General features: G+C 35.5%; 1 protein-coding gene across 1 annotated transcript in view; it reads right to left on the bottom strand.

Annotated features, from left to right (window-relative positions):
* BRWD1 (bromodomain and WD repeat domain containing 1) overlaps positions 1–27,108 on the bottom strand; it is a 158,911-nt gene that overhangs the window by 86,667 nt on the left and 45,136 nt on the right. The window contains 7 exon segments of the mRNA XM_043991457.1: positions 1,299–1,433; positions 1,772–1,922; positions 14,162–14,260; positions 24,152–24,192; positions 24,740–24,840; positions 25,932–26,002; positions 26,504–26,604. Coding sequence (XP_043847392.1) covers positions 1,299–1,433; positions 1,772–1,922; positions 14,162–14,260; positions 24,152–24,192; positions 24,740–24,840; positions 25,932–26,002; positions 26,504–26,604 — 699 coding nt within the window.

Below are 27,108 nucleotides of genomic sequence, written 5' to 3'. Positions count from 1 at the left end.
GGAGGAATACAATAGCAGAAAAGCAAGGAACAATGAGGTGGAACATACTTATTTTCCTAACTGGGGTACCTAAAATTATATAAAAATTCAGATGAAATTCTTCCTTATCTGAAACAGACAAAAGTGAGCTAAATGGATGTGCAGAACTTGGTGCAGATATACAATCAACTCAACTGGGAAATGAGATGAAAGGGAATTGAGGGGGGTCAAGAGGAAATGGTGAGAGATTCTCTATTTTCCTTGCTCTCTGTAGCCACTTCAAGGCTAGCCCTCAATTACCACAATTACATCTCCTGTTTATCAAGATTATGGTAGCTGTTATCCAAAGACTTCTAGGCCATTCTCCTTCCTCCATGAATTCAGTACTAGGATCACAGGTTCTTTCCTCCCCAGCTCTTGACCTTTACACTGGGGCTACAAGTCCAGCACTCCTACTACTACTACTGCTTCACCCAGCCAATTGTATTTTGCTGAGCCATAACTTTGGATTACTCACAAAATCCTCATGTATTGGATTTTCTTCAGTTCAAATTTACATGCTGTTGAAGATCATGGACCTATTACATACTGTTACATAATCTCAACTGGGCCCTCATGTCAGAAAAGCAAACCATTCACACCTTCCTAAAAGACTCATTATCCCAACCACCATAAAAAATTCCAAAACCTTTTTTTCTCCTCAAAACAAACAAACAAAAAACCCCTCCATTTTTTGCCTGCACCTCCCCCTCATATACCAGCTTGAAAACTTTGTCTCATATTTAATTGAAAAAAAATTGAGCCATTCACCAAGAGATCCCTCTCTCCTTCCCTGAACCTCATCTCATAATAGCCTAACATCTTCCCTCACTATCTCCTCATTAAATCCTGTCTCACATGAAAATGGTTCCTTCTCCTTAATAGAAGAGAAAGAATATAATAATAATAGAAAAGAAAAAGTGCCAACAAGAGATTTACTGTTAAAGACATTGAATAGAATAAACACCAGAATTTAACTGGTCTGTGGCCATAATTTAAGAAATCTAAACAACTATTTATATAGTTTAGACTAAAATATACATATGCGAGGCAAGAAAATGTTTTGATTATACTCACTATCAAGTTTTTCACTAAAATGACAATTATGTAAAAAATGCATACAAATCAGTTGTGGGGGGGGGGAGAATTTATACTTCATTAAGTTATTTTTATTAAGAAAACATGCTAACACACAGCTCTAGTAGGGGTGGTTATGAACAATTTTTTTTGGTCATAGATTGTTCAAAAGAAATAGATATAGATATATAGATATATCTTACCATATTGAAGTAATGCTTTGTCTTGATGCCTTTTGTAATATCCCATATAAATATATTTCCATCATGACCTGCAGATAGCATAATCCTGGAATCAAAGGGATGTGTCTCCAAAACAAATACTTCATCTGTATGTCCCTTTATAGAATATTCAAGGGAATATATTAAAGAGTTTTTCAAGTTTAAAGATAACAGTTTTTAACAAAGACTTTAATAGTGTCCATTCCTGTGTTTTTACTTTTGCAAAGTTAGCATTAAGGAAATATAAATGTAAAGGTTCTGTTATAGAACACAATTTCTATAACTATAAACGTATATTTGTGTATATTAAAATGAAAACATTTAAAACTATTAAATGTCTATAGCCAGTTTGCACAGTATACTTCCTCTAATTTGCATATTCAACATTATTACATCTAAATAGTTGATTTACATTAGATTACTTTGACATTTTAAAATATTAAAAATTCACATACCACCAAGTTATGAAGTAGCTGTCCAGTATGAGAATTCCATACTTTGAGTACATGGTCGTTTACGGCAGTGACAACAAGGGTATCATTTCGGTTCCAAGCAATCATTGTTACTTTGGGTTTCATAAATTTCTCTTCTTCTGAACATGAGTCACTAAAAAAAATTAAATACACCACTTATAAATTCAAATATTCATTTAGATGGTAAAACAATACTATAATGTACACTCTTAAACTAACAGCAAAATAACTATAGAGATTCAGAAGAAGCTGAAACTTAGTATAGTACTATAGAAAACTCAGTTTTATCAACTATTAATTATCATGGCTGGGCAAAAGTCCTGAAGAAGCAAGTCCTTTAAAGAGATAGAAGGTGAAAATTAATAAGAATGGCTAGTATTTATATAGCATCTTAAGGCTTACTAAACACTTTATAAATATTATGTCAATTCAGTCTAAAAATCCTCTAAGATACATACTACTATTATCGTCCCCATTTTACAGAGGAGGAAACCTAGGCAGAGGTTAAGTACTTCCCAGGGTTCATTAAGGTTAGATTTCAACTCAGGTCTTCCTTATTCCAGGTCTAAGACTATTCACTATGCCACCTAGGAAATTATCTCTTCCCCCTTTCCTTTTTAGGTTTTGGTTATCTGTGCTTATCTCCAAAAAGAACCTTAAAAAATGTCTTCATAGTTGACAGCCTTTGAGAAACACAACATAATGGTAACGGTACCAGTTACAACAAAAGGGTTTAAAAAATAGCCTCACTGCACCTATAAAATTTATATAGCACATTCTTTGAATACTAACAATTAATAGTAACTAATCAGATTTTGTTTCACAAAGCACTTTACTCAAAACAATGGAAGCAAGGGACAGATGTAGTACAAGTCACTGAGCTCATTTTCAGTATGAAAAGGCTAGAAACTATAAATATTATCTGCCCATGGTCACAAAGCGAGTAAGTAGAAGCAAAGGTAGGGCTCAAATCTAGGTCCTCTTAATCCAATGATAATTCTCTTCTTACTACATCATACTGTCTTGGTTGTGTTCCTAGATCAATTTTTTCCCCTGCAACTACCTCTAGGACCTCACTTCAAACATTATAAGGATCACTAAGGTCCATAAAATTTTAAAGTGCCCAGAATTTAACAGGAGCTGTGTGATGATCAGAGTTCCAGGACTAGGGATAAATGAGGGCTGATGAACCACATGCTAGGCCACTAATTTCAGGCTTGGAGGACACCAGTTGTTTCCAAAAAGGACCATTTCTCTGTTTTCTTACACACTGGGACACCTTAGCAGAATAGCTCATCTTTTAATGTCTAGTTTACCAGAACATCACAGTAGAGACTTTAAAAAAGAAATGTATGTGCTCTGTCAAGTTCAGTCAAAGCTTGGACATGGGTTGGCTTCAGATGTTAGTAGGCTAAATACTTGATGGCCTTATTTCAAGTGAGGAGTAAAGATGACCTTCCCTTCTCATATAGTGATTTATGAGAGCAGAAGATGGCAAGACGGTAGATTCCATTCAGATAAAATAATCTCTGATCAAGGTGGAGAAGACGTTTAAAAAGAGACTACTTTATTGTTCTAAAAGTTAACAGCATCCCCTCTTATTCCAGCCTAAAAAGTAAGTATTATCATAGGTGAAAACAATTTGAAATTTCCCAACATCAGGTTAATATAAGGCAGCCCAGGAGCCCACCTGAACTGACAAAACAACATAAACCCCCATCTTGGCCCTAACGGAAAATCCTTTCAGTCAGAGATCTAGTAGTATTTACTTCTGAGCCAAAAAGGCAATTCTTCAGCATACCTTCTACATTTTGGACGGAGACTGAAGGGGCATGCTGTGAGCCTCAAAAGTTTGCTACATAAGCCAGGCATTTTCTTAAGGATTGATACATAAGCCCTAGATCACCACATTCTCAAATCAGAAGCAGTACCACCTAGGATAATACAGCTATTCTTCTCTCCTATAACTAGGTTAACTCAGTCTGTAGGGGGCATGCACCATTCTTCCCAAGGAAGGTTAAAGTATGCAGGTCAATAACATTCTAACCTTGGGCAGCAAGCCAGCCACCAACAGGGAGTTTCCATCAGTGAGGCAATTGAAGAATAGAGTGAAGACTGGATAATGGCCAAGATAAGAACCAATTAGAAGTTATTTTCAAGAAGGGTCCTGGGTAATGTAATGGGAAGGGCACATTAGTCATTCATAAACAAGAGCATCTGGAAGACATCAGCAACCACAAGAAATACCTCTTCACAGCTTGGATACTGTGCTGGACTTCTCGCATAATGCGTAAGAGTGAAGAACACATTTAGTAAATATATCTCTTTTAATCTTCACTTGGAAAACCAAATACACTAAAGTATTACATTTTTCAAGGAAATAATTTTGATGCATAAATGAGAGAGAACTTGGTGGAATACATGTCTAAGGTATCATCATGAAAGGCACTGAATACACTGAGTTCTAAGCAATAACCTCATTAAATATAGAGATGCTAAGCTTGGGTTCCACTAGCATAACCTTCTAAAAATGATAGCTGTCTCCACACCACAGTGGAGAGTAGAACTTTAAGGAGGCTAAAAATAAGAGGGTAAAAGGAAACAAAAGCTTTATGATGTGATCTTAAGCCTTTTTAAAAGCCAGAGGGCATTACTCAGAAATGAGTGCTAGCCTTCAAAGTAGTCACAACTTTAGGTTATCATTCCTATGCTACCATTGTCCAAACTTTGGAACTCCTATAAAAACTGCCTTCAGAGCAATTTATGAGTTCATACCAGAAAAATAAGGCATTATTATGCTATATTTATCTTTTACTTACCATAAATAGGTGTAAATTACTTTTCCATTAAAAAAATCCATCATTAACAAATTTAAAACTGCACTTAGCATATTCAAAATACAAGAACCAGAAAGAAAACTCCAAAAACTGGATAATGAAAAAACTGTCCAACACAGATATGTTCTCAGATTAAGCCTCTGATATATAATGACCACAATATTTATTTTTTAAGTCCTGAAATATTTGCTTGAGCAAGATCATGGTACAGTGAATAAAGGGGAAGCCTTAGAACCAGGAATACTTGTGTTCAAATACTGCCTGCCACAAACTGCCACTGGTAGGCAAGAAAGCAATATTATATACCATTAGTACAGTGCCTGGCACATAATAGGTGGTTAGGGAAAGAAAGAGGCAGCATATTCCAGGCAAGTAAAACTACCACCACCATCTTAATTATTTCCCTCAGATTGTAAAGAACACCCCCCAGGACCCTGAAACTAATAGCAATGCTTCCAGAACAGTAGCCACAGCTAGCACCTTGTGGAAATATAGCCCAGCAACTGCTCCTACAGGTGCTAAAGCTACTTAAGATCTCTGAAAAAAAAAAAAAGTTCTTGCCAAAAAAGTCCTTGACACTATTAAATAGTTTAACATAAAAAACTAACAATTTTATTGGTAGAAAGGACATTAAAGAAGAGGTCCTATTACCATCTGCTTTCATGCTTCATTCACCCTAAGGACCAAGGGACCATTCCATCTGACTTGCAGCTGAAAACGTCCATGTGTTGTCTTCCCCCTTTAAGAATGGGAACTGCTTAGGGCAGCTAGGTGGGGCAGTGGATAAAGTACCGGCCCTGGATTCAGGAAGACCTGAGTTCAAATCTGACCTCAGACAGTTGACACTTAGTAGCTGTGTAACCCTGGGCAAGTCACTTAACCCTCATTGCCCAGCCCAAAAAAAAAAAAAAAAAGTGAAATACTTGAAAACAAAGACTGTTTTTTTAACCTTTCTATTTGTATCCCCAGAATTTAGCACAAGAATAAATGCATTTTAAGAATTAATTCACTGATTAGTTCGACAATGTTTTATAGGATATAAGGCATGATGGAGACAGATTATGAAAGATTTTGAATTAAATGACAAAAAGATATTTGAATATTATCTGGGAGGAAATAGTCACTCTAGTAATAGTTTACTGAGAAGGGGACATGGTCAAATCTGTGCTTTACTAAAAAAAAGTCATTTTGGCAACTATATATAGGATGAAGTGGGGAGAAATTTAAGAAAACAGATGTGTGAGAAAATAATTATTAATAATAAGTGTCTTGGGGGGGACCCATATCAGTTTTAGTTGGCCTTCTCCCCCTCACTTCAGAAAGGTCAGTTCTTGAGAAAGTTCTAATCTCAGGGGGAGCCCAAAGGTACAATAGAAATGGAGATATAGATTCTTTTTTAGCTAAATTGAGCAGATACGATTAAGCCTCACCTATCTGGACTTTGCCTTTGCCCCTCAGGGGGTCTCTCCCAATAGGCCATGAGCTGGCCGAGCTCATTTTAACATGGACTATCCTCAAGTCATGTCAACCAAAGGAACTGAATGATGGTAGCCAATTAGCCAATTTCATCAGTGTGTGGTGACCTGCCTCTATCAAAAGAGGATAAAAGTCAAGAAAACATGAGGCTCCTGGCTGTTGCTATCTTGGATGGCTCAGGAAGGCTATTGGTTCATGAGTGATTTCCTCTTAAGACAGGGTATACTTGCTCCCTCCCTGCCTCCCTCCCCCTCTCCCTCTCTCTCTCAGAAATATGGCCCTGGGACTTTTCTTCTACTTGTGTTAAATGCCACACAGTCAATACTTTAATAATAAATACTTACTGCCAAAACAGGTGCAATAGCCATTATTACATACATAGCCATTAATAAGTAGCAAATAATAATTTAGAAAGCCCAGCCTAGCCCCCAATAATTTAGAACACACAATTTGGTGGACACAAAAACACAGATGTATTAGGAGACTATTCCAATAGTCCAGGAGCAAGGTAATAGAGGTCTAAGCTAGGGTCAGAACAATGTATGGATGACAGGAATATCATGAATTTAATAAACAAAACTTGGCCAACTGATTAGATATGTCAATTCAAAGACATTTGAAGAGTCAAAGAGGATACTAAAATAGAGAACCTTAGTAAGTGGAAAGGTAAGATAAAAAGGATAAGTCATAAGAAAGTAAAAAAGACAAGTGGGTTTTAAAGAGCAATCTGCTGGAGTAAACTGGAAAGGATGAAAAAGGTACAAGAGGCTAGCCCTGGTGAAGACAAAAGATATCTCTTTTATTATATGCATATTTATATTTTAACATATTTTATGTTATACATTGTATATATCATTTATATATTATCGAAAAAGAGAAAACAGTGGGGGATGATGTAAAAGTATTTCCTAAGATAAAGGATGGGGAAGAAGAGGGAGCTCTCAACAAATAAACTATTTTCTCAGTAAAGTATTGAGGCAAAGTTCTCTCAATGGAGTCGTAAGGGGTAGGGAGTAAAATGAAGATGTTACAAAATAATTTAGAAGAAAGGGTATGAAAGAAAAACAACCCCAAAATCTGTGGGGAGTGAAGGGAAATTATCAAATGACAAAATATAGAGAAAAGAGAAGAGGGCTGAGGACAGTATCTTGGAAGACGCTCAGTTAATGGCCATGACATGGATTATGGACTAGTGACAGTATACTTAAGACAGGCAAGAACAGAATCAGGTGTCAAAACAAACAAAGAAAAATCCCAAAAAAACCCTAGAGAGCAGAGTATTTATAGGGCGAAAGTAATCAATAATGTCAAATGCTGCCAAGAGTTCAAGAAATCTCTCAAAGTTGTCTTCAACTCTTCAGTTTCTTACCGTACACATAAAGTCAACTGTCAGGTATTGTGAAGTCTATCTTTATCTAGTTTTTCATGCTACCTTAACAAACTTATGTCAGGTCTTCATCACCTCATGGCAAAACTAATTCTACAGTCTACTATTCCAAGAATCAAATGGTCTTTTCATACCTCCATGAAGCTGCCAAACTGATATTCCTCAAGCACAGGCATACTCCATCACTCCCCTGCCCAAAAAGTTTCAGTGATGTCCTATTGCCTCTAAGACCAAATATAAACTCCTCTACATGTAAAGCCCTTCACAATCTAGTTCCAACCTTTATCAATCTAGTTCCAACCTAGTATCAACTTTTCAGACATATTTTATGTTAGTACTCTCCCTCACTCCATATTCCTCATAAACTGACCTCCTTCCTGTCACCTGAGCATCACATTCTATCTCCCAATTCCAACCCATTTGCACAGGCCATCCTCTCTATCCTGAAATAATTTCTTTCTTCACCTCTCATTCCTGGAATTTCTACCTCCATTGGTTCAATTACTGCCTCCTGATTTCCCCCTGTTGTTAGCAGTTCCCTTCAAAAGATAAGTTTGAATTTACTTCGATATATAGGTATACTACAATTCACTCTCTAATGTTAGAAAATGAAGAATATGTCCTGATTTAAATTAATAGGGAGGGGCGGCTAGGTGGCGCAGTGGATAAAGCACCGGCCCTGGATTCAGGAGTACCTGAGTTCAAATCCGGCCTCAGACACTTAACACTAGCTGTGTGACCCTGGGCAAGTCACTTAACCCCCATTGCCCCGCAAAAAAACAAGCAAAACTAAATTAATAGGGAGAATTTCCTGATTGGGAGTTTCCAACTCCATTGAAATCACAGGTCTGAAAGTCCAGACATTTATTTACTTATCTGTACATAAGTTGCATCCCACACTCCCTATGGAATGCAAGATGCATGAAGATACGGAACATTTTCATTTTTTGTCTTTGTATCCCCAGTGCCTAATATAATGCCTGGCACATAACAGGCATTTAATTAATGTCTGATCTGAATTGAATATTGAGATTTGTGCAATGACAAAATATCTAATAATAGATGAAACAAACCACTTTAATATGCATGGTCTTGAAATAAACAAGGATGTTTCAACTGAATGTAAGGATGGTTCATAAAGTTTTCCTCAGAAAGGCAAAGGAGACAGACCACAGGGCGGAGCCAAGATGGTGGAGGAAAGGCAGTGACTAGCCTGAGCTCTCCCCAAGACCCTTCCAAATACCTTCAAATAATGCCATAAGACAATTCCTGGAGTGGCAGAACCCACAAAAGGGCAGGGTGAAATCACTTTCTAGACAAAAACAACTTAGAAGATTGGCAGGGAAGGTCTGTTGTACTGGGACCAGAGTGGAGTACAGCCCAGTGCAGACCCAGGTCCAGTGAACCAGGAACAACTGACTTGGAAAATAGATCCAGGAGAGTTAATCTGAAAACTATTGGTTTACCTGAAAGCCATGATCAAAAAAAGAGCCCAGACATCATCTTCCAAGAAATTGTCAGGGAAAATTACCTTGATATTCTAGAACCAGAAGGTAAAATAGAAATTGAAAGAATCCACTCATCACCTCTTGAAAGACATCCTAAAATGAAAACTTCCAGGATGGGGGCAACTAGGTGGCACAGTGGATAAAGCACTGGCTCTGGATTCAGAAGGACCTGAGTTCAAATCTGGGCTCAGACACTTGACACTTACTAGCTGTATGACCCTGGGCAAGTCACAACTTCAACTGCCTCACCAAAAAAAAAAAACAAACAAAAAAAAACTTCCAGGAATATTCTAGCCAAATTGCAGAGCTCTCAGGTTGAAGAGAAAAATATTGCAAGCACTCAGGAAGAAACAATTCAAGTATTGTGGAGTCATAGTCAGGATAACACAAGATTTAGCAGATTCTACATTAAAGGATCAGAGGGCTTTGAATATGACATTCCAGAGGGCAGAGGAATTGGAATTACAACCAAGAATCACCTACCTGGCAAAAGCAAGCATAATCCTTCAGGAGAAAAAATGGGAATTCAATGAAATGAGAGCATTTTCAGGAATTCTTGATAAAAAGACCTAAGCTGAATAGAAAATCTGACTTTCAAATACAAGACCCTAGAGAAGGATAAAAAGGTAAACGGGAAAAAGAGACCATAAGGATACTAAAAGGTTAAACTGTTTACATTCCTACATGGGAAGATGATACTTGTAACTCATAAGAACTTTCTCATTATTAGGGCAGCTAGGTGGAGTATATTTAGACAGAGGGCACAGGTGTGAGTTAAATATGAAGGGATGTGATCTTTAAAAAAATAAAATTAAGGGGTAAGAGGAATACACTGGGAGAAAGGGAAAGGGAAAAGTGGAATAGGGTAAAGTATCTCACATAAAAGAAACAAGAAAAAGTTTAACGATGGAAGGGAAGATGGAGGAGGTGCTAGGGAGTGAATGAACCTTATTCATCAGAACTAGCTCAAAGAGGGAATAAGATACACATTCCGTGGGGTATAGTAATATATCTTACCCTGCAGGAAAGTAGGAGGGGAAGGGGATGGGGGGTGGTGGTGATAGAAGGGAGGGCAGATTGGGAGAGGGGGCGGGGCAGTCAAAAGCAAAACACTTTTGAGGAGGGACAGAATAAAAGAAGATAGAAAATAGAGAAAATGTTATGGAGAGGGAATAGGATGGAGGAAAATACAGTTAGCAATAGTAACTGAAAAAAATTTGAACCAAGTTTTCTGACAGGTCCCATTTCTCAAATACATATAGAACTGAATCACATTTATTAAAATAAGAGCTATTCCCCAATTGATGATTTTTTTTTTTTTTGCGGGGCAATGGGGGTTAAGTGACTTGCCCAGGGTCACACAGCTAGTAAGTGTCAGGTGTCTGAGGCCAGATTTGAACTCAGGTACTCCTGAATCCAGGGCCGGTGCTTTATCTACTGCATCACCTAGCTGCCCCCCCCCAATTGATGATTAAAAGATATAAAGAGTTTTCAGATGAAATAATCAAAGCTATCTATAGCCATGTGAAAAAAAATGCTCTAACTCACTATTGCTTATAAAGATGAAAATCAAAATAATTCTGGGGTACTACCTCATACCAACAGGATTGGATAATAGGACAGCAGAGGAAAATGACAATGTTGTGGGGGTTATGGGGAAAATGAGACATATCTGATGCACTGTTGGTAGAGTTGTAAACTGTTTCAAACATTCTGTAGAACAAATTGGAACTATGGCCAAAGGGCTATAAAACTATGCATACTCTTTGACCTAGTAATATCAATACTAGGTCAGTATCCAAAAGAGATTAAAAAAGAGAGATAAATAAAAAGTTGAATTTGAAATTGAGGAGATACCCATCAACTGGGGAATACCTGAACAAATAGTGGGATGAGATTATGATGGAACACTATTTTACTATAAGAAATGATGAGCAGGCTCTTTACGTGGTAGCAAGGAATTGAAAGTTGAGGGGGTGCCCATCAATTGGGGAATGGCTGGACAAGTTGTGGTATATGAATACAATGGAATACTATTGTGCTGTAAGAAATGATGAGCAGGAGGAGTTCAGAGAAACCTGGAGGGTCTTGCGTGAGCTGATGATGAGTGAGATGAGCAGAACCAGAAGAACATTGTACACAGTATCATCAACATTGAGTGTTGACCTACTGTGATGGACTATATTCTTCTCACCAATGCAATGGTACAGAAGAGTTCCAGGGAACTCATGATAGAAGAGGATCTCCAAATCCAAGAAAAAAAAAAAAAAAGAACTGTGGAGTATAGATGCTGATTGAACCATACTATTTCTTTTGTTTTGGGTGCTGTTGTTTTTTTTTTTCTATTTTGAGGTTTTGCATTACTGCTCTGATTTTTTCTTTTATAACAGGATTAATGCAGAAATAGGATTAATGTTATTATGGGTATATATATATATATATGTGTGTGTGTGTGTGTGTGTGTATATATATATATATAGATGTGTGTGTGTATATGTATATACACACACACCTATATGTATATGTATATAGATATATAGATATAACCTATATCAGATTACATGCTGTCTAGGGGAGGGGGGAGGGGGGAGGGAGGGGAGGGAGGGAGAAAAATCTGAAATTGTAAAGCTTGTATAAACAAAAGTTGAGAACTATCTTTACATGTAACGGAAAAAATAAAATACCCTATATGTAAATAAATAAATAAATAAATTTTTAGAAAAGAAATGATGAGCAGGATGCTATCAGAAAAACCTGGAAAGATTTATATGAGCCAATGCAAAGTGAAACGTACTGTATACAAAGTAACAGCAATATCGTTAAGATGATCAGCTGTGAATGACTTAGCTATTTTCAGCAATACAATGATCCAAGGCAACTCTGAAGGATGTATGAAAAATGCAATCCACCTCCAGAGAAAAAACGGATGGTGTCTGAATACAAATTGAAGCATAATTTTGTTTTTAAGTTCCTTTTTCTTAAGGTTTTTTTTTGGTCTGTTTTCTTTCACAACCTAATGTGGAAATGTTTTGCATAATGACACATGCATAATTTATACTGAATTGCTTGAGTTCTTACAGGAACATGAGGATTACATGTAATTTGGAGAAAAAAATAAAATTCTAAATAAACGAAAAAAAAAAAAAACCAACATCAACAAAAAAAAGGAAAACAAAACAAAACAAAAAAGGCAAAGGAGCTGATAGGAATGGTTTCATTAAAATGTCCAAAAGCAAAATCTATCGCCTCCAGGATCAAAAACAAAATTCTCTGTCATTCAAAGCCCTTTATGTTCTAACCGAGTCCTCTTACTTTTCTAGGCTTCTCACATCTTACTCCCTGCTACATACTCTTCAACCCAGTCACACAGACCTCCTGGCTGTTCCATGAACAAGACACGTCATCTGTAGTCCCTAGACATTTTCTCTGGCTGTCCCCCATGCCTGGAATGGTCTCCTTTCTTACTATATTCCCTGGCTTTCTTTGCTCATGACACTCATTACAATGTCATTCTCAAAGAAATTAGACACATAACTTAACTAAAATTCTATCTTTTATAGGAAGCATTTTCCAACCCCTCTTTAATTCCAGTGTTCTCCTTTTGTGAATTATTTCCTATTTATCATGTATTTGTGTGTATTGTTTATATGTACGTATAAGTATACACACACAACTTGCCCTTGTTTGTATATATTTGTTTGTTGTCTCCCTCATTGCATTGTGAGCTCCTTGAAGACAGGGACTGTCTTTTCTTTCTTTCTGTATTTCCAGTGCTTAGCACAGTACTTAGCACACAGGCATTTAATAAATAGTTATTGACTGACTAATTGATATCCAACAACTTCAATGTAAAGGTGGCCATAGGTAAAGATAGAAAAGAAAGTTAAGAGATACAGAAACCACAACCATGATTCATAAATTTATCCAACCTTCAATTTTAATAAGATACCTGCAAGGATACCAAAGAGGCCACAAGAGCCAAAACACTACCTGAGGAAACAAAGCTGAGATAGATTACAGTCAAAGATACCACTGAAATACAGATTTGTTATTTGGGGGTTGGGAGGAAAATCACTATAGAGGAAGGCAGAAGATTAAGAATAGTATCATTTATAACAGAGGCAAAGTGAAAACAAATCTATAAGAATAATTGAATCAATACTCAACTGAGCCACATCATTCCACAATCATTTATAGATCAACTGTGAGAGGATTACAAATAAACATTAGATGGAACAAATCTATTATTTTCATAATGTTCTATTTTCTTCAGTAACAGAAGAACTACAACATCTGGACCCCCAAATCTCAGGCACTTGAAGCCACTTCATGCTTAAGACTTACATCAGGAAAAACAACTGAACATTTAGTACTGAGGAAACATTTTAAAAAGTATCCCAGGAAAGGTAAGCTACCAAAAGAACGAAAAAAGTCATGGATATTACTACTCCCAAAAGGCCATTAACTATTGGTTCACATGTCTAATTTCTTAACTTATGAGAATGACCCATACCAAGTATCAAGAGTATTTCTAAACAACAACAACAACAAAACTAGAGCAGATACTTCTATATATACCAAACTATTCACCAAAGAACTTTTTCTGTGGTAAAAACCAGAAATGGATCCACCAACTAGGGATGAACAAATTGTAGTATATAAATGTAATGGAATATTTTGGTGACATTAAAAATGTTTTATTTAGAAAATTTTTAAATGGAAAGACTTGAATTAACTCCTGCAAAGATAAAAAAGGAACAATATATACAATGACTAAAAAAATGTGAATGAAAATAACACTAAAAGGCAACTGAACTTAAAAAAAGAATCAGCATATGCATATAACCCATATCAAATTTCTTTTTGTCTTGGGGAGGGGGAAGGAAGGGAGAAAAATCTGGAACTGAAAATCTTATGAAATCAAATGTTGAAAACTGTCTTTACATGAAAGTGGAAAATAATAAAATACTTTTGTGATAAAAAAATCACTCTTAATTCTTTCTGATTATAATCCATCAGAGTATTTGGCAAATTTATTAATATAATAATTTAATAAAACTTAAACCATGAAGTACCCTATGAACCCCTTTAAACAAAACACAGATTCACAATCTCTATAAACCAACCATTTCCCCTATCTGATCAATATATCACCCCAACTTACCATGACAATCTCGTTGCCATATCCAGTAAAATACTTTTCCATTCTGGCTGCTCAAATTTCCAAATTCTTGCTGTTCCATCTCTGCTACCACTTAAGAATCTAAAAATAAATATTAAGAAAGGTATTATACCCACACATTTAAGAGTAAATTTTCATTACAACGAAGATCATAGGAAGATAGATTTAGAGCTAGAAGAAACCTTAGGAAACTCACCCGCTCCCCCATTTTAATTTTACATAATGAGCTGTAGGAGATGAAGTCTTGACCAACATCACACAAGTAGTAAAGAAGGAATAGTAAAGGGCCAGGATTACAGCATTCCAATCAAGCAAAAAAAAAAAGAAGGAAGCATTAATCGTGTGCCAGGCAGTATGCTAGGCACTGGAATGCAAAGACAAAAATTAAATAATCTCTGTCTTCAGGGGTTTATGTCCCATGATTCTTTTTATTGTATTACTCTGCCTACCATTATTTGTAATTCCTTAAACTACACTAAAGAAGCATTGCAAATACTTAAAAGTACAAATGCAAAATTATTTTCACAGGACAATAAAAGGTTTAAAATCACCCAGTCTACCCCCTCACTTTACATGTGAGAAAACCAAGGCTAGCAAGATTAAGTGATTTTTCCAAATTCTCTTAAGTAGTAACATCTTAGCTCCACCCCGCTCTCTTAACAGAGTTGGAACTTGAAACTGTTCTAGGCTTCCAAATATAATACTCTTTCAGCTGTACCACACTGCCTGTGTGCCTCCTTTACTTAAACCATATCTTAAGAATTTTTTTCCTTTAAATTCGTTATCAAAATTGCATTAAACCTCACCAAAAATAAAAAGCTGTATTTCTACTCAACCATTACTCATTTAAAATTCAAGTGACCATAAACTACTTCATTACTGATAGAGCTGTGAATGTGTCAGCTGTTCTGGAAAACAATTTAAAATTATGCCAGAAAAGTTTCTAAATCAAATTGTTCATACCCACTGACTCAGACATTTATTTAACGGCTAGACCTATTCTCCAAGGAGGTTACTAAACAGACAGCAAGGCCCACACCCTCATGTAAATTAATACTCATAATAGCACTATTTGAGAAAACAAAAAGCTAAAATTAAAATAAATGCAACAAGGATTGGAGAATAGGTGCACAAATTATGATACATGAATGTAATGTTATTGTTCCTTAAAGGAGTAAAAGATGAAGAATGTTTCAGAAAAACATGGTAAGTTTTGCATAATATGCAGAGTGAATACTGTTCAAGCAAAAGAACATACACGACATATATAAACACCCTGTAAATCTAGTCAATACAGAGCAAACAAAACTGATAAAATTCAGTGGACAATGTTAGTGTCATATTTTCAAAGTTAAAGGACATATACATATATATACATATGTTTGTATTTCCTTTTTGTTAATAATCAATAAATCAATAGTTCTTTAAAGAATGTACTTTTTAGGGGAGGACTGTTTGGTATCTCTTAGGAAGTCGCTAAACAATATCAAATCAAAGTCAAAACAAAGGGTTCAAATAACATTTTTAAAATTTTCTAAATAAAATTTATGCTATATAATATCACTCTTATCACAACCTGGATCTAGCCATCTCCCTGGAACAATTTTCTGCCTTGCTCAGATTTCCACTTAGTTCACAGGGGCAGTGGATTGAGTACTAGCCCTGAAGTTGGGAGAACCTGAATTCAAATCTCACCCCAGACACTTACTAGTTGTGTGACTGTGGGCAAGTCATTTAACCCCAATTGTCTTAAAAAATCTGGGGCCATCTCCAATCATCCTGATGTATATCTTGCTACTGGACCCAGATGGCTCTGAAGAAAAGTGAGGTTGGTGACCTTGCACAACTCTCCCTCACTTAAATCCAATTCACTGCAAGTCATGATATCACTCTGATGTCATAGTTCTCTTCAAGAAGGAAGGACAAACAACCTAGTTCACAGTATTCCTTTTCCACCTATCTCTGATATCCTGAGCTACTTAAATATCCATGTCAATAAATTTCCAATAATCTAACCTCACAGCTCCTAAATTTAGATTACCACCATTTTCTCCTTCACTTCCACCAAACATAAGGATACATACTAGACTTCCTAGGAACACAAATCTAGAGTAAGAAGGAATCTCAAAGAGATCTCTAGTTCAACTATCTCATTTTATAGATTAGAAAACTGAAGCTCTGGCAAGTGAAGTGATTTGCCCAATGTCATACAGGTATTAACCACCAGAGGTAGAATTCTGAATCCAAGTTATTTGACTATAAAAATCTATGCTCCCGGGGCAGCTAGGTGGCGCAGTGGATAGAGCACTGGTCCTGAATTCAGGAGGACCTAAGTTCAAATCCAGCCTCAGACCCTTGACACTTACTAGCTGTGTGACCCTGGGCAAGTCACTTAACCCCAATTGCCTCATCCCCCCCAAAAAAATCAATGCTCCATTCTACCACTTCATAGCACTAAATATTGTTTTATCCTTGTCTCAAACTCTCAAATTCCCTAATCTATATCTCTAACCCCCAAATCCTTTTTTTCATTAAAATCTGTTTCTAAAAACAAAAACAAAACAAAAATATCTATGTTCCTCTCAGCCCCTCACATTCTTAACATACCCAAAAAAATCACAATCTGAAAATTTCCTAAAGCGTATTTTCAAGGTGTAATGAAGAACTTGCTAAATTTTGTCAAAATTGATTACTACATACTCCTGGTGCTTTTTGTGGGTACAAATGATGCAGCCAGAAGAAATTTAGACAATATTAATAAAGATTATTATTATTATTTCAGCTAAAAATCTGAAGGATAGAGAAAGTATTTCCATCACTGCTACCAATCAAAGTCAAGGAAAATAAGAGAAGTAAACAAATAGTTGAAAAGATTTTGTCTGAGAATAAAAATGTGGATTTCTGGACCATGGCTTAAAAATATGATCCTAAAGAGAGATGTGGCTAAAAGAACAATGGTAAGAATATACATCTGGTCTTGAAAATCTAACCGAAAGGGCTTTAAAAAGCAAAAAGGGAGGAAGTAGTAGCTTTAATAGACAGTATTAGCTACAACAGCTAACATTTACATAGTGCTTACTATGTGTCAGGCACTGTGCTAAGTGCTTATTTATAATTGTTATCTCACTAGATACTCATAACAACCCTGAAAGGTAGGTACTAGTATTATCGACATTTTACAGAAGACGAAACTGAGCCAAAAAGAGGTTAAGCAATTTGTCGAGGGTCTAGTTAGTGTCTGAGGTCACATCTGAACTCAGGTTTTCCTAATTCCAGGCCTGGTGCTTTAGCCCCTGTACCACTTAGTGGTCTAAGTATAGCAACAGAAACAGAAAAAAATTATCAGAGACAAAATTCAAGAGAGGATCAAACAACAGTAGCCAGATTCTCAGAGTCCATATGTAAATGGACAAAATAAAAATAACAAATATGGTGTTCTAGCAATACTAATACAATTCATTTAATTTGACATCATCAAATATTAGTGACATCTGATGGAATGGGGCGGATGACTAGAATATGGCTGAAAAAGAATAAACCTGACCCACATATACAAAAATATTTATATATAGCAGTTCTCTTTGTGGTGGTAAAGAATTCGAAATTGAGGGGATGTCTATCAATTGGGAAATGGCTGAACAAGTTATGGTATATGAATATAATAGAATACTATTGTGCTATAAGAAATGATGAGCAGGCACATTTCAGAAAAACATGGAAAGGCAAGTGGGATGATGCTAAGTGAAATGAGCAGAAGCAGGAGAACACTGTACTCAGTAACAGCAACACTGTGCAATGATCAACTTTGATAGACTTAGTTCTTCTCAGCAAGACAATTCCAAAGGACTCATAATAGAAAATGCTCTCCATATCCAGAAAAAAACAAACTGGAATCTGAATGTAGACTGAACCATAGTTTCTACTTTTTTTGTTTTTTGAGGTTTTCCCCTTTTTGTTCTGATTTTTCTTTCACAACATGACTAATGCGGAAATATGTTTAATGTGACTGTACATACATTACCTATATCAGATTGCTTTCTGTCTTGGGGAGGGGGAGGGAAGGGAAGAAGGGAGAAAAATTTGGAACTCAAAGTCTTATAAAACAAAAGTTGAAAACTATCTTTACATGTAACTGGAAAATAATAAAATACTTTTATGATTTAAAAAAAAGAAAAAGTCATTCAAAAGAAACAAAAGATTTTAATCTTTTAAAAAAGAAAAAGGGAAAAGAACAAAATTACATTGTATATAAAGAGTACTAAAAGAACTGGAGGCTGTGATTTTTTAGCTATTATCACTGATTCTTTTTCTAATTAAAAAAAATTTTAAGTGTTTTATTGTTTTCCAGTTATATGTAAAGATGAGTTTTCAACATTTGTTTTCATAGGATTTTAGTTCCAAATTTTTCTCCTACCCTCCCTTCCCTCCCCAAGACAAAAAGCAATCTGATATAGGTTATATATGTACAATCACATTAAACATATTTCTGCATTAGTCATATTGTGAAAGAAGAATCAGAACACAAGGGGAAAACCTCAAAAAAGGGAAGGAAAAAAACCCCCAACCCCGAAGTAGAAATTGTATGGTTCAATCTGCATTCAGAATCCACAGTTTTGTTTTTTTTTTTGGGGGGGGGGAGAAATAGGGGTTAAGTGACTTGCCCAGGGTCACACAGCTAGGAAGTGTCAAGTGTCTGAGACTGGATTTGAACTCAGGTCTTCCTGGCTCCAGCACCGGTGCTCTATCCACTGTGCCACCTAGCTGCCCCCACAGTTCTTTTTTCTGGATGTGGAGAGCATTTTTCTAGCATGAGTACTTTGAAATAGTTTTGGATCATTGCACTGCTGAGAAGAGCCAAGTCTATCACAGTTGATCATCACACAATGTTACTGTTACTGTGTACAATATTCTCCTGGTTCTGCTCATCTCACTCAGCATCAGTTCATGTAAGTCTTTCCAAGTTTCTCTGAAATCCTCCTGCTCATTGTTTCTTACAGCACAATAGTATTCCATTACATTCATATACCACAACTTGTTTGGCCATTCCCCAGTTGATGGGAATTCCCTTAATTTCCAATTCTTTGCAACCACAAAGAGAGCTGCTATAGATATTTTTGTACACATGGGTCTTTTTCCCTCCCCTATGATCTCTTTGGGATACAGACCTAAGTAGTGGTATTATTGGGTCAAAGAGTATGAACAGTCCCATAGCCCTTTGGGCATAGTTCCAAACTGCTCTCCAGAACGGCTGGATCAGTTCACAGCTCCACCAACCACGTATTAGTGTTCCAATTTTCCCACAGGTTCTCCAACATTTATTATTTTCCTTTTTTGACGTATTAGTCAATCTGATAGGTGTGAAATGGTACCTCAGAGTTGTTTTAATTTGCATTTTTCTAATCAATAGTATCATCACTGATTCTTAAAATGAAAAATGGGAGAGAGGCTACAAAATTAGACAGAAAACAACACAATTTCCCAGTCTCCAAATTATGGTTTAGTGAGCTTGACTGGTTCCTGAAAAAATTCTAGACTATATTAATAAAGAATAATTAGCCATCATCAATGATTTTGTTATGCCAAAGAACTAGAGACAACAATTTGGTATAGAAAATGTAATGGAATATTAGTACACTCTAAAAAAAATCATGAAGGAGATGGCTAGGTAATGATTCAACTGAAAAAGATGCCTAGTTTTTTCGTTTTGTTTTTGTAAACTACAAACTCAATATGAATCAATCACATGGCAAGCCAACAAAATAAAAATAAAAGCAAATTTTTGTCATATTAAGAGGACTAGATACTATACTCTTAGTACTATACTCAGTTCTAAGTGTCACATTTAACAAAGACATTGATAAAATAAGGAACACATCTAGAGGAAAACAATGATAAAAGGAATCAAGATCATGTTACATAAGGATCAACTGAAGCAACTGGGGATGTGTAGCCTGGAAAAGAAAAGATAAGCCAACTGTCTCTAAGTGTCTGAAAGGCTGTAATGTAGAAAAGGGATTATACCTATTCTCCTTGACCTCAGAGGATATACTGACCAAGTTATAAGCAGCAAGATCTTGATATAAGGAAAAACTTTACAAGAGTTAGCACCATCTAAAAACACAAAGTTAGATAGTGTATTCCTCCTGGCTGGAGCTCTTCAAGAAAAGGCAGCACTGACTGCTTGTTTGGGAAACTTCATTTAGGTCTGAGCTGGACTACGTGTCCTCTGAGGTCTCTTTCTACTCTGAGAATCAGTTGTATAAAGACTCTATGTCTATTACCCAGCTTTATTAACCCTCCTGGTACCCAGCCTGTCCAAATGAACTATTTTCAAAAAGATTACCATAAAATTCCTGACTCCTTTTGGCTTTCTACTATTATTACCCAGCTAATCCCTGACACTGCTTCCTATCTATGCTACACGCTACCAATCACTGTTAGATACATTCACAAACACCTCAAAAAGCTTATTAATTACAAATTAAGAAACACAACCTTAAGGTGGAATTAAGTAACCTTTTACTTTGCTGTCATTCCTAGCTAAAGCGGAAAAACATCTAGAGGGAGAAAGAAAATGCAGCATATACCAGTGAAGTCAGACCACTACTGTCACCCTGACCACAACTTCTTTTAGATTCTCCTGGAGACAGCCCAAGACCCTGAACCCAAGAGCCAGGGGAGTGGCAGTGCTTTCAGCACAGTGCTTTTGACCATTATCCTAGGAGGCCACCCCAGTGGAGATACAGCCTGGCAACTGCTCCTGCTAAAGCCAAAACTTGAAGATCCGGAAAAGAAAGTTCCTGCCATCCATGTCCCTGGCACCCTCAAATGGTTCAACATAAAAAAAAAGACATGATTTTATCAGTGTAATGACATTAAAGAGGCATTAATGTCTGCTAAGAACATTGAACTTTTCTACCTGATTTATAGCTAAAGCCTTTCATATGTATTATCTCTCCTGTTACAAGTGAGAGCAGGGACTATCATTTCTCTTTGTATCCTTAGAACAGTGCTTTGTATACATGAATTTCCAACAGTGACTACTCACTTCTTTCTTCAATCCCATAACTGTATTTATAATTTCCTCTAGTGAACAGAAGTTAGCTCTCCTATCCACAGATAACCTCTGACCTCTACTTATACTACTGATCTCATCCCCATCACTCTCTTCTAAATGTTTTCTCTTTCTCTTGCTAAGCGTTCCCTCCTTTCTGCCTCCCTTATACTAAAATCAATCAATCAATAAACATTTTAAGCATCTACTCCATGCCAGGCACTGTGTTAAATAGCAAAAGACAGTCCCTACCCTCAAGAAGCTCACAGTCTGATGGGGAAGATATCAAGCAAGTTAGATACAGGGGAAACAGGAAATTACTGACAGAGGGAAGGTACTAGAATTAAGAAGGTTTGGGAAAGGCTTCCTGTAAAAAAAAAAAAAAAAAGATGGGAGTTATTAATTGGGACTTAAAGGAAGGGAGGGAAAAGTCAGAAAGCAAAGCTGAGGAGGGAAATCATTCTAGGCATGAGAGATTGCCAAGAAAATGTCTGGAATCTAGAGATGGAGGATGTGAAACAGCCAGGACTCCAGTGTCACTGGATCAAAGGTTATATGGAAATAAGTCAAGTGTAAGAAGACTGTAAATATGGGAGAGGGCTAGTGGTTATAATGAAAGGGCTTCAAATACCAAAAATAGCCTTTTGTATTTGGTCCTGGAAGCAAAGAGTCACTGGAGTTTGAGTAGAGGGGTTATATGATCAGATCTATGCTTTAGAAAAATCTCTTTAGTGGCTGAATACATTGAACACTGTAACACAGGCATTCCTCAAAGTGTTGTCTGTAGTCCTCTCTTTTTTTTTTTTAAAAACCTCTTCCTTGATGATCTAATTTATGTCCAAAGCTTCAAGTACCACTTCTATTTAGATGACTACAGATCTGAACTCCAGACTATAATTTTTAACTGCCTATTTGGCATAATGACAACACCTGCACTTAAGCATTTGTCAAGCATTCTATGCACCTAAAAATTTTTCACCTAAAAAATTCAGTATGTCTAAAAGTAAACTCATCTTTCCCATTAAACTGCTCTTCTCCTTATTCATATGTATTTTTATTACCTGTGCTCTCAACCTCACAGAAATCTCTATCTTCACCAAATATCTAGTCAATAGATATTGTTCATACATCTTCATGAACTGTTTCTCATCCATTTCTTCCTCACCACTGTCAATGCCACCATACAGCCTACGAACTAGTCTCCCCATATTTAGTCTTCAAAATACATAGATCAGTCCTTGTCTCTCCACCTTCACATCACCAATGGCTTCCCATTGGCTACTTATTATACCCCTCCTGTCTATTTCACCTTCATATTCTCTGTGCTACACAACCAAACTAGACTATTCAGTGTTCCACAAATAAGTCTTAAACTTTTCTATTTCCATATCTTAATTTACACAATTTCCTTTACTTGAAAATCTTTTTCTCCATTGTCACTTGTCAGAAATCTTGCTCATCTTTCAAGGATTACCTTAAATGTCATTTTCTCCTGAACTCTTTCGTAATTAACCCAAACTAATTGTTCTATCTGTTTGTTCTATCTGATGTTGGTACTCATAATCATGGATTAAGTTCTAAGGAAAACATGGATATGAACAAACTGTATTAAAAGTGATAGGCTTCTAACTTTCCTCTAAAAACTGAAAATGGAGGTTCATAATTCTATTTAACTACATTAAGCCTTTCTGTAGCAACTGGTGGGTATGAGGAAACATGTTTGGTGTATATCTTAAAAGGCAAACTCCCCCAAAACCCAGACTGGTGGAGTCTTACCACTCCAGGCCCTATAACTTCATTTATAGGCACAAAGCCCACACCGAGCTCCATACTGAAAAATGTATTAAAAACGTGTAGTGTCTTATCACAACTATTAGATTTTATAATTTTTGAGGACAAGATCCATTGTTTTTCTCTACCACTTAGCACAACACATTTCCCATTCATTGAAAAAAAACCCACCAAATACTATAATGCAGTATTAATAATATAATTCAGATAGTTTTTGTTGTGGGAAGAAATATTCTATTAAAAGAATTACAACTTAGGGCTGCTATAGCTCAGAATATGAAGTTACTCTATCTTCGCTTCAATTTTTCTAATTAGAATTAACTTGGTTATAACACATCTAAAACTGCTCTTCATGATGTTTATTTGGGCAAAAATAGTGATATACTAAGATCTACCTAATCCTGTAAAGTCAATTACAAACTCAAATTGTGAATATGAAAATACAGAAAAAACATAGAGAGATCCTGGGGAACACAACAAAAGCAACAGCTCTAATATTAATACATAGATCTTGTGTCATTGGATTAATTTCCTACTATGGCTTAACTATTGGATTCATTTCATACTATGGCTTAACTATGGAAACTCATTTTCTTTGCCTTTCTTTAAAAATGGGTTAAATAAGTCCCAGTTATGGAAGAACACAATTCCTTGGAGAAATTATGGAATAAAAACTTAAATAAACTTAAATAGCCAAGACATATATTAAAAAGCATAAGGTATAATGATTTGTAGAAAAATACAAAAACTAACTAGGAAAAAACATGAGGTGTCCAAAAATTCTGGATACTAAGAAAATGTGACTATAAAAATAAACTCATAAGTATTTGAAATATAAGAAAAGTGACTATAAATGTAAATAAGCCCTTCACTAAATTGCTGATAAGGAACCAATAGGATAGAGACAGGAGTGTGGTTGAAGTAGAGGGTAGATGAGAAGAAAATACAAAAGATCTTAGAAGAACTTAATTTTTAGACAAAGACAAAGAGATTAGAGTAAATTAACATTCAATTCCAGCTAGACTAGATTTCATTATACTTGTAAATATAGAGCACTGTGCATATGTGTACACACACATAAATATGCAAATATATTTTTAGTTGAAAGTCGAATTTTTTTAACATACCGATCACCATTGTTAGAAAACTGGATACTATCGACTTTGTCCTACAAAAAGAAAAAGTATTAAAATTATTCAACTTCACATTCAAACATGTATTTTCCTCATTTGACTTCCAAAATAATGCAGTATGAGAAGAATATTTTAAAACTCAAAAATTTCTTCCACTTTTATGACTTAGTAACTATAAGAATTCTGCCTCTTAGTTACAATAATAAAGAGCAGAAGCAAAAATTATAAAATACAGACGAGTTTCCCCTTCACTAACCTCAGTTGATCTAAAGAAAGCATTATAATAAATATATACAAATGGATCAAACTCATACCTATGTTTAATATGAGCCTAGAAATAGACATTTATAATTAGCTAAAATTATTAATAAACTAAGATTTTAAAAATGAAATTATCACTTATTCCAACAATTAAACTTCAGTGAAAAAGTTACCTTAATGATTCTCCTACCTTAATGCTTAGAACCTAAAAATTATGTATAATGAACAGCAGCTCCATAGCCAGATGAGCAAAAATCTGAATACTTACTAATAGGTTTGAATAAATTAATGCATATAATTAAAAACACAAATAGTACTTACAGTGTGACTTTCAAGCTCTGCTATTTTTTCAGGCATTTCAAAGCCCAAAAAATACATTCTGATTACATGATCAGTACTACCTGTTGCTAAGAACATGCCACCTGAAAATCAAAATCACAAAACACTGAAACACATTGTTTTTGTAATATTTATTAATATGCATTTTGAAAACTCCCACATCAAATTTGTACCAAGAATTGTTCTAAAACTCACAAAACTTTCTCAGATCCACTTTCCAACAAATAGGTATTTAACTGCTACCATTAAAAAAAATCAATTGTACTACAAACTAAAAAAGTTAATAGAATCTGAAAATATTTACCAACTATCCATACCAATTATTCTATAGTTTGTGGTATGAATCACATAGGTTCCTTCTTTGATATAGTGGGGCAGAAAATACTAATTTCTGAAGACTGGAGCCACCAATCTGAATTTTAGTCTGTAATTAAGCTAAGCACGCTTACTAACTAGTTGTTCAAAGTCCCAGACCATTAATTATTTATTTGTTGTTTGGGCAGGGCAGCTGGGGTTAAGTGACTTGCCCAAGGTCACACAGTTAGTAAATGTCAAACGTCTGAGGCCACATTTGAACTCAGATCCAAAGCAGGTGCTCTATCTACTGTGCCACCTAGCTGCCCTATTCCAGATTATTAAAAAGAAAACCTATACAGAAAAAAAAAATCAAGGTTTCTTCAAGCTATCCTAAGAAGCCAATAGTTGATCTGTAGTATGAAGAAAAAGAACAAGACTACTCAAATAGTTTTTGGTGTGGAAGGGAATAAATTATATTACAAAAGGATTATGTAGCTCATCATAAAAAGTTTCAAGTAAAATGTCATAGTCAAATGAAACCTAACTTTGGCATAATAGGTTGTTCAATTAATACCATATAGCAATGAAGCATTTCCCTTCTGGGTTGCTTGAGGCTAATTTTTTGGCAGTAAAGAAAAAGACAAGATAATATTTCTCATTCTTCCACCAGTTATGATGCCTCTATCAGGGCACAAAGGGAAAAAAATTAAAAGGGAAGAGTTTTAAGCAGAAACTAAATAATTGTAGCCATATACTACAATTTCCTCCACAGTCTAGGACACTAGGGGCATTCAATAAATAAACAAAAAAAGAAGAAATTAATGATTAAAAGTTGTTAATGCAAATTAATAAAGTATATAAAAATAAGTTAACTTACCAACACTAAAAGACGAACAAAGCATTTGAACCCCTGGTCTAGGCTTTTCAGTGAATTTCAAAGGACGATTACTTTAAAAAAATAAAGAATGTTAAAAAAATTAATTAGCAGTGATATTTATAATCATAACTTTAATATGTTTAAATAAAAACATGGGCTCTAAAAGTATTTTTCTAAAACAATACAATTGTATATACCAACAATCAAAGGTTCCTAACATTAAGTCTCTAAGAAAGGACCATTTAGTTGCTATAGACAATATATGAAAGGACAAACTGGAAATTGTAGAATTTACAGATTAATAGGGCACCCATATTGCTCCATTTACAAATACTTCAACCAATCAGGACCATATCAGAGAATCATTGGATTACAGATTTAGGGCTAGACAGGATCTTAGAGACTATCGAATCCAACTCCCTCATTTTACAGATGAGGAAACTAAAGGGCATTAAGTGCCTAGGGCACTAAGACAGAGACTTCCAAACATCAAGTCCAGTATTCTATCTTGCCTCTTGTGGAAATAATGAAGAAAAACTGATGTATAGTCAACTTTTAACTAAGGCACAAACCTGAATTTCATGGAATTTAAGTCCCACTGCCAAAAGCAAACTGTCCCATCTGCACCGGTAGACACCATGTATCTCTCAGAACCATTAGCCTTTGGACTAAACTAAAACAGACAACACAGGCATTCAGTTTCTTTAACTTTATTACTTTAAAAAGAATTTTCATTGTAACTTATTTTGGAAGACAGACTAACTTTTGAAAGTTGACCTCAAATGAAATTCCACAAGGAAATAAGCTCTTATGAGTTTTTGTCTTTGTATCCCTAGTGCCTACTACACACAATGCCCTGAATACAGCAGGTACTTAATAAATGTTGGTAGAGTAGAACTGATTTCAACCTTTTATATCAATCAACAACAACAAAAAAATCAAACATTGTTGAAATAAACTCAAACAAGTTCTCTAAAAAACCCCTAAATACAGGTAAAATTCAAATGTAATGACTTCCACTACCTAAAAAAATACATGCAATTTCAAGCTTTACTGTTTTGCTAATTTTTTTTTAAAACAAATTCTCCCACAAATTAATCTTATACAACATATTGAGTATCTCTGGAGCAGACAAGAGCAAAAGATTAGGCACTGACTTTGCTGGTTGCATCTGTTC

This window comes from Dromiciops gliroides, chromosome 3 (assembly GCF_019393635.1).
Source record: "Dromiciops gliroides isolate mDroGli1 chromosome 3, mDroGli1.pri, whole genome shotgun sequence".
Classification (NCBI taxonomy): domain Eukaryota; kingdom Metazoa; phylum Chordata; class Mammalia; order Microbiotheria; family Microbiotheriidae; genus Dromiciops; species Dromiciops gliroides.
The sequence above is the reverse complement of the archived record's forward strand: the minus strand, read 5'-3'. Positions and strand labels throughout refer to the sequence as shown.